The sequence below is a fragment of the Pipistrellus hanaki genome, assembly GCF_964339955.1.
Source record: "Pipistrellus hanaki genome assembly, chromosome: 19".
NCBI classification, from domain to species: domain Eukaryota; kingdom Metazoa; phylum Chordata; class Mammalia; order Chiroptera; family Vespertilionidae; genus Pipistrellus; species Pipistrellus hanaki.
This window is the reverse complement of record NC_140521.1, coordinates 23531361-23545466: the sequence shown is the minus strand read 5'-3', so window position 1 is coordinate 23545466 and position 14106 is coordinate 23531361. Positions and strand designations below refer to the sequence as shown.

The 14106-nt window shown below is 50.6% G+C and overlaps 1 protein-coding gene across 1 annotated transcript in view; it reads right to left on the bottom strand.

The window, feature by feature from the left end:
* Window positions 1-750: 750 nt before the first annotated feature.
* The window catches only part of CLMP (CXADR like cell adhesion molecule), an 87962-nt gene continuing 74606 nt past the window's right edge, over window positions 751-14106 (bottom strand). The window contains exons 3-7 of the mRNA XM_084867342.1: window positions 8451-8652; window positions 4749-4916; window positions 4205-4327; window positions 3520-3661; window positions 751-2960 (exon numbers count right to left, since the gene is read on the bottom strand). Of these exons, the coding sequence (XP_084723468.1) occupies window positions 2660-2960; window positions 3520-3661; window positions 4205-4327; window positions 4749-4916; window positions 8451-8652 (936 nt within the window). The 3' untranslated portion in view covers window positions 751-2659. The remainder of the gene's footprint in view (window positions 2961-3519; window positions 3662-4204; window positions 4328-4748; window positions 4917-8450; window positions 8653-14106) is intronic.

The window sequence follows — 14106 nt, the reverse complement described above, 5'->3', positions numbered from 1 at the left end:
AAAACTTGCACCCAAAGTAAACCCCTATTTCTTTCTCTTTCTTTTTTTTCTTTTTGGTTAATGCTCACATGAGAATATTTTTCGGTTGATTTTTAGAGAGAGTAGGAGGGCAGAAGGGGAGAGAGAGAGAGAAATGTCCTTGTGTCACATTGGTTGCCATGCCTGGGGCTGGTGATCGAAACTGCAACCCAGGCATATGCCCTTGGCCAGGAATGAAACCTGTTACCCTTTGGTGTGTAGGCCAATGCTCTAACCACCAAGAAACCCCTATTTTTTTTTAATTTACTTATTTTTTTAATTCTTACCAGAGGATATTTTTCCATTGATGTTTAGAGAGTGGAAGGAAGGGGTAGAGGCAGAGAGAAGGAAGCATTGATGTGAAAGAGACACCAATTAGTTGCCTCCTGCACACACTCCAGCTGGGGCTGCGGATGGAGCCTGTAAGGGAGGTACATGCCCTTGACTAATCAAATCTAAGACCCTTCAGTCTTTGGGTCAACACTCTAACTGACCCAAACCGGTTAGGGCCTAAGGATATTCTTTAGAGTGAAAGGGAAGGAGGAGGGGGAGAGAGAAAAACATGGATGTGAGAGACACATTCATTGGTTGCGTCCTGCATGCGCTCCAACCAGGGTTGGGGATTGAACTTGCAACCGAGGTATGTACCTTTGGCCAGGAACTGAACCGTCAACCCTTAGATCAGGGGCTGATGCTCTAACCATTGAGCTACTGGCCAAGGCCAAACCCCTATTTCCTTTTTTTTTTTTTTTTTTTTAAATATATTTTTATTGATTCCAGGGAGGAAGGGAGATAGATAGAAACATCAAGATGAGAATCATTGATCTGCTGCCACACTGGGGATCAGGCCCACAATCCGGGCATGTACCCCGACAGGGAATCGAACCATGACCTCCTGGTTCATGGGTCGACACTCAACAACTTGAGCCCTGCCAGCCGGGCTAAACCCCTATTTCTTCAAAGGGCTTTAGAAGGTATGCATTTGCACTATGTGAGGACACTGTTGTAAGAATTAAACGTAGAAAATAAAAAACCAGAGAAATGGGGTCCAATTCCAGAGCAGCCTTTCCCTTTCAGTACCTGGTTGGAAGCAGTGCTCTCATCCTCAGCACTGCCTTTCTTTTCTTAGCCTCTGCTGCCCTCTCAATAGGAAATCTTTTGCTTTGCCAGTGATCTGTTGACATTTGCACTATTAAAAGGGCAAGTTATTGTGTTGGAGGCTGCCGTTTGGTTTTGTTGTTTATTTTTAAAATCCAGACCTCCCTTCTCCCGTGGATCAGCTCTTCTGAGAGCTGTCCTGGTGAATCATTCCTGCCCATCTTTCCAAGATGCCCACAGGTATCAACAGGCATTCACCCCACTCTTGCCGCTCACTACAGATCCCTCCCATCTCTTCCTCACATTGACTCCATTTCCTTAGAGGCTGAGCTGATAAAACACTGGACTTCGCTCTGTCCCAGCTTCTCAGGCAGAATGACTTTGGCATACCTGCAGTGCCAGTAGGAAATACTGGCACTCCCTGATCTTTCTGATAAGCGAAAGCCTGGGGTTGTCAGAAGTCCCAGGTTCACACCCTTTTCTTAAGATGAAACAAACAGAGAAACTCGAAGTTTGGTGCAATTCTAAACTTCCTTATGCCATTCTGTGGCATTAAAAAAATTGACCTAATCTCCCTCTAACCCAGTCAGTCTTGAAATTCTGGTTTTGTGTGTTCTCAAAAGACTATACTGGACACCAGATGGTCTTTCAGCATCTCTCAAAGATCTCTCTCCCGCGTAAGACTTCGTCCTAAGGGCCTTGTTAGTGACACATAGTGAATGCTTCCTTGTTCCAGAGAGTCCAGCAGGTAAGTAGTGGAGACCTCTGATTGGAGGGAAAACCCACAACTGTTCCAGCTTACATTTCTGGTATTTGTCAGTGACCCTCTGACCATCGAGACGAAAGGTTTTCATAATCCCATGTCTCACATTTTGGACTCCTTTTTAGTGCTCTAATGGCCCAATAGAAGAAACTTAGTGCTGGATAGAGTGGGAGAAACTCAATTGTTCTCCATCTCCCATTATTTCAGTTCCTCTTGAAATTCATATCCAAACCTTATGTAAATGAGATCAAGACAGACTAGAAGAGACTTCCTTTTTTGGAGTTTCTCAGAAGCTACATCCCAGTCCCTGGCGTGGAAAGGTGTGGAGTAAGGCTGTGGGTTCTGCTGGACTCTGGGTAATCACAGTAATTCAGTAGGTTTGCAGAAAGGCGTAGAACATTTGTGAACACCTCATTTCTTCTTGATAATCGCGAATTGAAGTATTGATACAAAACATCTCAGTGAGAAGTTCACGTGGGTTCCCTCCCCCTTCCTCCCCTTCCTCTCCACAGGTCTGGTCCACAGATGACCAGACTAGACCCGCTTCCCCCACGCCTGTCCGAAGCCCCGGCGGACACGCCCGCTGACATCCCTTCCCTTGCTTGGCGTCCTGGAAGGAGAAGGCGCATTAGAACCGGCTCCACGCCATGCTCCTGCTCCAAGAGTGACCTCGCCTAGGAATCGCATGGGGGGTTGTGAGGCTGGTGGCTGAACTGCAGTGACTAGAAAAGTCCTAAGCTGCTGACTCCCGGGCAGCCTGGGAGTCGGAGTCCCGGGCAGTTAGACAGTTTGGAGGGGCCGGCTCTGGCCGGGGAGCCGGCCGGCGGTGCTTTGGGCCTTGGCCAGGGGAGCGTGATGCCCTCTCTTTGGTTCAGGGCCTCTGGCCTCTGGCCCCCCCAGTCTGAACGTGCCGCTGGCCAGCCCTGGCCGGGGCACTGCCTCCGGGGACAGTGTCCGCTGGCTGCGGCAGGCGCTGTTGGCTGTGGAGCGCGTGCAGGAAGAGCCGGAGCGGGAGCTCTGGGAGCCGGAAGAAGAGGAACTGGGCTTCACCAGGCGGGCTTTCGGGGCCTCGGCATCCTCTCTGAGGGGAAAGCACAGGGAGGTGAGTGTCTTACTGGGAAGACTGTGATCATTCCCGCGGCGGTCGCTCCCTTCAGAAGCTTCCCAATACGTCCCCTAGGCGGCAAACCTCAGGCGGCACCACCGGAGGCAGCCACGTAGGGACCAGGACGGCCGCTCTGAGGCTCAGGGAGGGCATGGCTTAGGCAGATGCATGCTTTGTTAGTCAGAGCAGCTCTTACTCTGGGAGAATGTGCCCTGGCATTGAGAAGGTCTAGGGACCACAGGCCCTTGATTGGGGTTTGTCTGTGGAAACCCTTCTGTGGTTTGTCTGCCCCTGCTGAGCAGAGGGAATCAGAAGTAACGTGGAGTTGATCGCTTGCATCTCTGAGGAGGAGAGACCGTTTCGCTATAAAGGCAAGGTAAGCCAGACCTGTCCTAGGCTGGCCCTCCGTGCCTGCCCTTTACAGAATAACCGTTACACAGGTTCCCGGGAGAGGAAACGGGCGTTTATGTTGCTGGGCGCTGTGGACGGCCTGAGGAAGGAAGCTGGGGAGGAGGAGAGCTTGGAGGAGACTGACCGGATTTCATTCGGTCTCTCTTCTTCCTCGTGTCGCTTTTTGCCTTTCCTTCGGACGAGCAGCCACACCAAGAGGAGGATCAGCAGGACCCCGGCCACCATGCCCGTCACTGCTCCTGCCACCATGCCGATGCTCTGCACGTCTGTTTTCTCAGAAACGAAAGCAGAAGCGAAATGAAACATGAACTAGGAGATGCGGGAACTAGAAGACCTGAGCCCCGGACAGGATGAGCGTTCCCAGAGCTGTGCCTTCCTGAGTTCCTGCGGACCTTGGCGTCTGACTGCCCCGCTCGCTGTGGAAGGGTAGTAGAATGCGCCACCCCAAAATATGCCTCTTTAACTTGAAGATTCTTTTAAGCTGACTATTTCTGAGAAACTGCAGACACAGGAAAAGCTCTAAAAACGGAAGTTACCCTTATGTACAGGAAGTTTACATGAATAAGGGAAATCTCCATTTGTTCCCCTCCCAGATATAACACATTTCTTTAGGGAGCTGATAAATCCACAGTAATTGTAAAGGAAGAGCTAATACAACTGCCGAATGGTCCTTGCAACTACTGGGCCGATTTTGGTGACAGCCATGTTCTCCTGGAAATAACGGTTACTCTTTCTCTTGATTAAACACGTTTCACCTGTTCACATGTTTGGACCACATGCAGAGGGAGCCCGCCCCTCCGGATACCTACACTGCACAGTGACTCGCACCACGCAGCTTTCCTTCCCCGCCTCGTTGTCCGCCGTGCACCGGTAGAGCCCCGAGGAGGCCGCCGTGAGGTTCTGCAGCAGGACGCGGCCCGGGCTGCTGTGGTCTGCGCAGGCACAAAGGATGCGGTTCCCTCAGGCAGGCTGATGATTTTATTACATCGTCTACCTACGATTCTCTAGGGCAGTTTGGTGAGACTGAGGAGGAAGACAGAATAGATCCCACTTTGGGACGTGGGGAAACATCCTTTTAAATGATAGCGAATCCTCAAAAGTTACAAAGAGCTGTGAACATTTAAGGGACACTGCCCGAGATAGAAATGGTGGGTTGATTTGGTGCATTTTTTCTAATGTCTCTTACACTTTACGGTCCAGTTGAGAACAGAAAAGACAGCCCCAGTTTATGGATGAAAATGGAAGTTCAAAGAGATGCGGTGTATTTGAGGCCACTTGGTGATTGCTGTCCAATTGGGAGTTCCTGGCAGTTCTGTCCTGTCGTCTCCACAGACTGGGAGGAGGGTGACTTACCGATCCTGGATCTGGGCGGCAGGCGCTCCTCCTGCCCCTCCTTCTCCGGGACGCGCTGCCAGTGATACGCGATGGGCTCCGTGCCCGAGGACGACTCACACTGCAGAGCCAGCTCACCGCCCTCCCGCGGCTCCCCTTCCAGCTCGCACTTGGGCTTCGATGGTCTCACTGCAAGAAAGAGAACCAAGTGCTGATTCCAAACTCCCCCAACAGCGGATGCAGGAAGAACCGCCCCCTGGTGAGTGTTCTCCGCCATCCTTAGGGTTCACTTTGGAGTGGGATTCCAGAGCCGTTACCTACTCCCGGGCCGTGTGTTACGTCACCTCCAGAAACACACCGCTCTTCCCCTGCATGCTCACACCACTCCAGCTGCCTCCAATGGTGGGATTTTCATTAGCAGCCTCCAAAGCCACATCATTCTCAAAGAAGAAACACATTTAACTGGAAATTTTAGGAAAGCTGAGTATGGTTTTACTAACACTGAGAAGGATAGGAGTTCATTACTTTGGAAGATATTAAGTTGTACTTAGTAGCTTCTGCTGTTAAAAAAACACACAAATGGGACCTTTAAAAAAAAAAAAAAACGACAGCAGGGAGAATCCAAGATGGCTGCACAGGTAAACACCTAGCCACAGCCGCACACAACAATTTCAATAAAATATAAAATGTACATTACCCAGAACTACAGGAAAGTCGACTGACTGGAAATTCTACAATGAGAAGCAAGGAGAAAACCAGAAGGAAGCGCGGAGGAGCTGTAAAAGCCCAAGGTACGGAGACACGCGGCGCGCGGAGAGGACGGAGCCGGAGAGGAGGGAGGCTGAGTGCCTGGCTGGCGAAGGAGATAAACGCTCTGACTGTGCTGGGCCCCAGTTTCGACTGCTATGAACCCCAGTTCTAGGCCAGACCCCGGGGACCCAGGCTCATCCATAGGGAGCTGGGCTGTAAGGCGGAACCCCGAAAGGAGGTCCCGGAGGCGCGCACATTGCGCGCAGAGAAGGGACGGTTGGCTGTGCCGTGGGATTGCCCTGGCCGGAAGGAGACTGGGGCTCCAGACTACTCTGAATGCCACTTCCAATCCCACTTCCAACTGAACTGAACCCCAGTTCCGGGCTCATTGGGGGAGAGCCTAGACTGTTTGGTAGCAGGAGAAAATCGAGGGCACCTTTCTCTCAGAGGTGCTTGCAGCGAGTACTGAAAGACCCTGAGACTCAGGAGCCACATAGGGCTGGGCTGATGGAAGCCAAGGTTGTAGGCTCCACCATGAAACTCCGCCCCATCAGGGAAGCTGCGAAAATGCGACAATGAAATAGATCACAAACGAAAGAAATGGAGGACAAAAAGCGACTGGATATAGAGTTCAAATCTATGCTTATAAGGTTTTTTAAGAATTTCCTAGAAAAGGTCGATAAGACCTATGAGGATATGAAAAGGGATCAACTAGAATTAATAAGGAATCAATGAGAAATGATAAGGGATCAACAAGAAATAAAGAATACATTGTCTGAAATAAAAAATATTATACAGAGTCCTAAAAACAAAATGGAAGATCGCAAGAATCAAGTCAAAGATTTGGAACATAAAGAGCCAGAAGACACTCCTCCGCAGAAGCAAGAAGGCAAGAGAATCCAGAAAATTGAAGATAATGTAAGAAACCTCTGGGACAACTTCAATCAAACCAACATCAGAATTATGGGGCTCCCAGAAGATGAGAGAGAGCAAGATATCAAAAACATACTGAAAGAAATAGTGACAGAAAACTTCCCCCACCTGGTGAAAGAATTAGACTTACAAGTCCAGGAAGCGCACAGAACTCCAAACAAAAGGAATCCAAAGAGGACCACACCAAGACAAATCATAATTAAAATTCCAAGAGCAAAAGACAAAAGAGAATATTAAAAGCAGCAAGAGCAAAGCAGGTAGTTACCTATAAAGGAGCACCTATACGATTGTCAGCTGATTCCTCAACAGAAACCATGCAGGCCAGATGGGAATGGCAAGAAATATTCAAGGTGATGAATAGTAAGAACCTACAGCCAAAGATAATCTACCCAGGAAAGCTATCACTCAGAATTGAAGGCCAGATAAAGAGCTTCACTAATAAAAAAAAGCTAAAGGAGTTCATCACCACCAAACCAGAATTATATGAATTGCTGAAGGGGGTTTTTTCAGAAGAGAAAGTAAATAAAGATAAAAATTATGAACAACAAATACGTAACTATCAACAAGTGAATCTAAAAAACAAGGAAATTAAAAAAAATCTGATGAACAATATTAACTGGTGAATATAATAGAATTAGAGGTATGGAAGGGGAGGGAACTGACGATTCTCAGGGAAAAGGGGAGAGGGGAATGTGGGAAGAGACTGAACATAAACTGTGCACCTATGGATGAGGACAAGGGGGGGTGGGGAAAAGGCAGAGGGTGGGATGGGAACCTGGTGGAGGAGAGCAATGAAGGGGGGGTGGGGGGGAAGGAACATTTGTAATAATATGAACAATAAAAATATATTTAAAAAAACACACAAATGGATTTAAATCATCTGAGAGATTTAAGTTAAATATAAGGAGCCAAAACCGGTTTGGCTCAGTGGATAGAGCGTCGGCCTGCGGACTGAAGGGTCCCGGGTTCGATTCCGGTCAAGGGCATGTACATTGGTTGCGGGCACATCTCCAATAGGGGATGTGCAAGAGGCAGCTGGTCGATGTTTCTCTCTCATCGATGTTTCTAACTCTCTGTACCTCTCTCTTCCTCTCTGTAAAAAAATCAATAAAATATATTTTAAAAAATAAAAAAATATATATAAGGATATCATTCAAATATTAGAGAATATTTAATTTTTTAAAGGGCTACCATAGAAAATTGTGATTATTTTTTCTTCTTTCATTGTAGTTAAAATACAGAATATACTTCTTCCCAGGGAACTGGAGTAGGTGACATCAGAATGTATACTCCAAAATACTGAACGTCTCATTTGGTAAACACACAATACAATATACAGTTAATCCTATCTAATAAAAGAGTAATATGCAAATTGACCATCACTCCAACACACAATATGGCTGCCCCCATGTAGTCAATGATCCTGCCCCTATGTGGACACAAGATGGCCAGCAAGGGAGGGCAGTTGGGAGGGACCAGGCCTGCAAGGGAGGGCAGTTGGGGGCTATCAAGCCTGCAGGGAAGGGCAGTTAGGGGTGACCAGGCCGGCAGAAGAGGGAAGTTGGGGACAAACGGAGCAGTTAAACATCAATCAGGCTGGCATGGGAGTGGTTAGGGGTGATCAGGCTGGCAGGCAGAAGTGGTTCGGGGCAATCAGGAAGGCAGGCAGGCGAGCAGTTGGGAGCCAGCAGTCCTGGATTGTGAGAGGGATGTCCAACTGCTCGTTTAGACCCCATTCCAGTAGGATCGGGCCTAAACGGGCAGTTGAACATCCTCGAGGGGTCCCAGATTGGAGAGGGTGCAGGCTGGGCTGAGGGACACCTCCCCACCCCACATGCACCAATTTCGTGCACTGGGCCTCTAGTGTATTATAGAACTGTACACCTGAAACCCATATAGTTTTATTAACCAATGTCACCCCAATAAATTCAATCTTAAAAAGAATGTGGAAAAAGACGTTTTGTACAACGATGCCTTTGGCTGTCCCTGCCCAGACTTCATTAGTAAAAGGTAGGCATTTGCGTTGGCACTCTACCTTACCTAGGACTTTTAAGACGACGTGGCTCCACACGTAGTGCCCCGAATTCTTCACCTTGCACGTGTACAGGCCCTCATCTCGGGGCTTCAGAGACTCGATCTGCAGGGAAGCATCTCCTGCCAGGAAATTGGACGCAAAGGCCACTCGGCCCTTCTGTTCCTCAGTCAAGTTATCGTAGACATGATGGCCGGAGTACGTGATCACCTGTGGGACAGATCAAGGCGCGTCAGGCAGGGGCTCCACCTCCCTCCCCGCTGATGGCAAGGTGACGATGGGAGCACTCCCAGCGGAGCAAGGCAGTCAAGCCTGGGCTGATTCTAAGGACCCAAGAGACCTCTGTTCTAAAGAAGGTTCAAAACCCAGTGTTTGTCTGGGCCTTGCCTTGCTTTTAAGGAGAATAACACCTCATATTTGTGTAGCATTTTAATTATGAAGTACTAATGACTAAGTGCTGAGCACCACTCCATTTTATAGGGAAGGAATTTTAAATTTGAGTTATATCCTTACAGCCTCATAAGGAAAGAAGGAAACGCACAGTGAGTACACATAATGGCTTTAGAATCTACCCTGAGGAGAATTGCAAGAATAGGAATAAGGAAGGGGAAAAAGACTTTGTTTCCCTGTTTTAACTTTTTGCAGACCCCCCTTTATTTATTGACTGATTTTATTTATTTTTTAAAAATATATTTTTATTGATTGTTACAGATAGATAGAAACAATAGTGAAAGAGAAACATCAATCACCTCCTTTCTGCACACCCCGCGACTGGGGATGGAACCCCAAACCTGGGCTCACACCCCCTTTTCCTGCTGCTGTTAATCCTCACCTGAGGATACTTTCCCCATTGCTTTTCAGAGAGCAGAAGGCGGGGTGGTGTAGAGAGAGAAACATCTGACCCGTGATGGGGCGTGAGCCTGCAGTGCAGGTACATGCCCTTGTCCGGGAAACAAATCTGGGGCCTTTAGTGCATGGGCTGATGCTCTAACATAGGGGTGTCGAACTCAATCAGAGAAGGGGCCAAAATCTAAAATCCAGCCTAAATCGCGGGCCGAATGGTTTACTGAACAGTCATAAACTGACAATGTCATAAACTGACAGCGGAGTGCAGTGATGACAGCGCGGTGCGGGCCACATTGCAAGGCCTGGCGGGCTGGATTTGGCCCGCGGGCCTTGTGTTTGACACATGTGATCTAACAGCTTAGTCTCACTGGCCAGGGCATCGCCCCCACTTTTAAAGTGAACTTAACTCCTTTAAAAAAAAAAACATTTAAAAATTTTTTTATTTATGTACTTTGGGGGAGAGAAAAACGTCAATGATGAGCCCTACCAGTTTGGCTCAGTGGATAGAGCGTCGGTCTGCGGATTGAAAGGTCCCAGGTTCGATTCCAGTCAAGGGCATGTACCTCGGTTGTGGGCACATCCCCAGTAGAAGGTGTGCAAGAGGCAGCTGATCTATATTACTCTCTCATCGATGTTTCTAACTCTCTATCCCTCTTCCTCTCTGTAAAAGATCAATAAAATATATGAAAAAAAAGAAACTTCAATGATGAGAGAGAATCCTGCACGCCCCACACTGGGAGCCCCAAACCCAGGCTTGTGCCCGGACCGGGAGTCAAACCTTCACTTCCTGGTTCATAGGTGGACACTCAACCACTGAACAACCGACTGGGCTACATCTAGTTTATTTCTCACCCATTTTTCCAAGTAACCATTGTCCCCACTTCACAGACAGGTAGCAGAGCCTGATTTGAACACATCTGTCTAAAGCCATCTACGCAGTCTGTGGTTCTTTATAATGGAAGCCCTAGTAAATGAATACAGAGTGAAAAATGAGTTTCTGTTAAATGCAACTTTATCACTTTACAGGACTGCATTTCACTTTATTTTTTTATTTTTTGCATTTTACTTTAATAATTAAAAATTTATCATCCGCCGAAACCAGCTTGGCTCAGTGGATAGAGCATCGGTCTGTGGACTGAAAGGTCCCAGGTTCGATTCCGGTCAAGGACATGTACCTTGGTGCAGGCATATCCCCAGTAGGGGGTGTGCAGGAGGCAGCTGGTCGATGATTCTCTCTCATCGATGTTTCTAGTAATCTATCCCTCTCCCTTCCTCTCTGTGAAAAATCAATAAATATATTTTTAAAAATTTAATATCCAAAAATAAAATAAATAAAAATAAAGTCATCTAGCTGGGCTTACTTAGTGGTTAGGGTGTCAGCCTTCAGACTGAAGGGTCTTGGGTTCGGTTCTGATCAAGGACACTACGTTTGGTCAGGCCACGTAGGGGAGGCAACCAGGCAGCGTGTCTCTCTCATCTCCATGTGTCTCTCTCACATCAATGTTTCTCTCTCTCTGCCTCCCTCCCTGGTTCTATTTTCTTTAAAAAAAAAAAAAAAAAATATCCTCAGGTGACTATTAACAAAAATAAAAATAAATAAAGCCCTCTAGCTCATGGTTCTGGTATTCCTCTCCCCCTCCTTTTCCATATGTATTTGTTTCACTACTCATTAACCGCTCTTTCAGAAAGCTTGGAAATGAAGAAGAAAAAGTAAAACTACAAAACAATCAATTTGATTTGTTTGAACAAATCAATTTGTTTTGTTCTTACAAAAGTTTAGAGTCCAGTTGAAGAGGTTGGAGAGGTAAGTTAATGGCTAAAATTCAGGTCTGTATTGAAGGTGGACTGTAACTGACCCAGAGAATCGGGGAGTAATGAGCGGCGATGGAAGCAGACTGGACTGGGTGGTGAACACACAATCAGAGGATGTGTTGTCAATGGCACACCCAAAACTTACGTGACCTCATCAACCAATGTCACCCCTATAGGGTCAATAAAAACGTAAAACAAAATTCAGTCCCGATTCTGAGGCTGCATTGCTTGGCTTTCCTTTGTTTTATTCCCCTGGGGTTAGTAAACCAGGCGGGAAATGGTGTCCTTCCTTCCGCACATTCGCACGAGCTTCACCCGTGTCTGTTTTCCCAGCTGGGGAAACCAGCGTCTAGATGTCCCCAAAAGAAAAAAATCATCTTTATTTTTACGAATCGCCATCCTCCTCATCACCACCTTTGGCTCTCGAACCCTTTCTGGGTTACCTGGGTCCTCCTGCCCCTCAGCACCGCGCTGGGCCTCCCCCGGATTCAGGCACCTCACTGGTTCCCCTCCCGCCGAGCACCCCGTTACAGGCTCCTGTCACCCCGGCTCAGGCTGGGTCACCCCGTCTCAGGCTGGGTCACCCCGTCTCAGGCTGGGTCACCCCGTCTCAGGCCCCTGTCACCCCGTCTCAGGCCCCTGTCACCCCATCTCAGGCTGGGTCACCCCGTCTCAGGCTGGGTCACCCTGTCTCAGGCCCCTGTCACCCCGTCTCAGGCCCCTGTCACCCCGTCTCAGGCTCCTGTCACCCCATCTCAGGCTGGGTCACCCCATCTCAGGCTGGGTCACCCCGTCTCAGGCTGGGTCACCCCGTCTCAGGCTCCTGTCACCCCATCTCAGGCTGGGTCACCCCGTCTCAGGCTCCTGTCACCCTGTCTCAGGCTGGGTCACCCTGTCTCAGACTGGGTCACCCCATCTCAGGCTGGGTGACCCATTTCAGGCTCCTGTCACCCCGTCTCAGGCTCCTGTCACCCTGTCTCAGGCTGGGTCACCCATTTCAGGCTCCTGTCACCCCATCTCAGGCTGGGTTACCCCGTCTCAGGCTGGGTTACCCCGTCTCAGGCTGGGTCACCCCGTTTCAGGCTCCTGTCACCCCGTCTCAGGCTGGGTCACCCCTTTTCAGGCTCCTGTCACCCCGTCTCAGGCTGGGTCACCCTGTCTCAGGCTGGGTCACCCCTTCTCAGGCTGGGTCACCCCGTCTCAGGCTCCTGTCACCCCGTCTCAGGCTGGGTCACCCTGTCTCAGGCTGGGTCACCCGTTTCAGGCTCCTGTCACCCCGTCTCAGGCTGGGTCACCCTGTCTCAGGCCCCTGTCACCCCATCTCAGGCTGGGTCACCCCGTCTCAGGCTCCTGTCACCCCGTCTCAGGCCCCTGTCACCCCATCTCAAGCTGGGTCACCCTGTCTCAGGCTGGGTCGCCCCATCTCAGGCTCCTGTCACCCTGTCTCAGGCTGGTCACCCTGTCTCAGGCTCCTGTCACCCCGTCTCAGGCCCCTGTCACCCCATCTCAGGCTGGGTCACCCCGTCTCAGGGTCCTGTCACCCCGTCTCAGGCCCCTGTCACCCCGTCTCAGGCCCCTGTCACCCCATCTCAGGCTGGGTCACCCCGTCTCAGGCTGGGTCACCCTGTCTCAGGCTCCTGTCACCCCGTCTCAGGCCCCTGTCACCCCATCTCAGGCTGGGTCACCCTGTCTCAGGCTGGGTCGCCCCATCTCAGGCTCCTGTCACCCCGTCTCAGGCCCCTGTCACCCTGTCTCTGGCTCCGGTCACCCCGGCTCAGGCGGGTCACCAGGCAGCATGCAGGGTGAGCGCCCCGTCGCCAAGGAGAGCTGTCAGAGGGGACCCCCTGTGTCCAGGCCTCCTGAGCGCGCAGGGCCAGGAGCGGAGCCGGGGGAAAGGGGCGGTGGCGGGCGATGGGGGGAGAGGACAGCCTGGAGCAGCGGGCCGGGCGGAGGCTCCGAGCTGAGCTGCGGGGGAGCGGTGGGCGGACTGGGGTTCGGGCCCACAGGGGCCTGCGGGGGGATCTGCGGAGCTCGGAGCTCGTCTGGCCGCAGATGTAGTGTTTAGTTCCCTTCCTCTCCCCTCTCCCCTCCCCCTCTCCCCCCCTCCTCCTTTCCAGCTGCCACTTCCCATTCTCCACGCCGGCTCCGCAGGGGCTCAGGGAGGCAGGAGGCGGGGCGGGTCTCCATGAGCCCGGGCTGGACCGCCCGAGGGGAGGGGCTGCACTTCTTTGTGTGATTGGCGCGCGCGCGCGCGTGTGTGTGTGTGTGTGTGTGTGTGTGTGTGTGTGTGTGTGGTTGGGGGTGTGTGTGTGGTTGGGGTATGTGTGGGTGTGTGGTTGGGGGTGTGTGTGTGGTTGGGGGTGTGTGACTGTGTGTGTGTGTGTGTGTGTGGTTGGCATATGCGTGTTTGTGTGTGTGTGTGTGCGTGTGTGTGTGTGTGTGGTTGGGGGTGTGTGTGTGTGTGTGGTTGGGGGTGTGTGTGTGGGTGTGGTTGGGGGTGTGTGGCTGTGTGTGTGTGTGGTTGGGGGTGTGTGTGTGTGTGTGTGTGTGGTTGGGTGTGTGTGTGTGTGTGTGTGTGTGTGGTTGGGGGTGTGTGTGTGTGTGTGTGGTTGGGTGTGTGTGTGTGTGTGTGTGTGGTTGGGTGTGTGTGTGTGTGTGTGTGGTTGGGTGTGTGTGTGTGTGTGTGTGGTTGGGGGTGTGTGTGTGTGTGTGTGTGGTTGGGGGTGTGTGTGTGTGTGTGTGGTTGGGGTATGTGTGTGTGTGTGGTTGGGGGTGTGTGACTGTGTGTGTGTGTGGTTGGCATATGCGTGTGTGTGTGTGGTTGGGGGTGTGTGTGTGTGTGTGTGGTTGGGGGTGTGTGTGTGTGTGTGTGTGGTTGGGGGTGTGTGTGTGTGTGTGTGGTTGGGGGTGTGTGTGTGTGTGTGTGGTTGGGGGTGTGTGTGTGTGTGTGTGGTTGGGGGTGTGTGTGTGTGTGTGTGGTTGAGGTATGTGTGGGTGTGTGGTTGG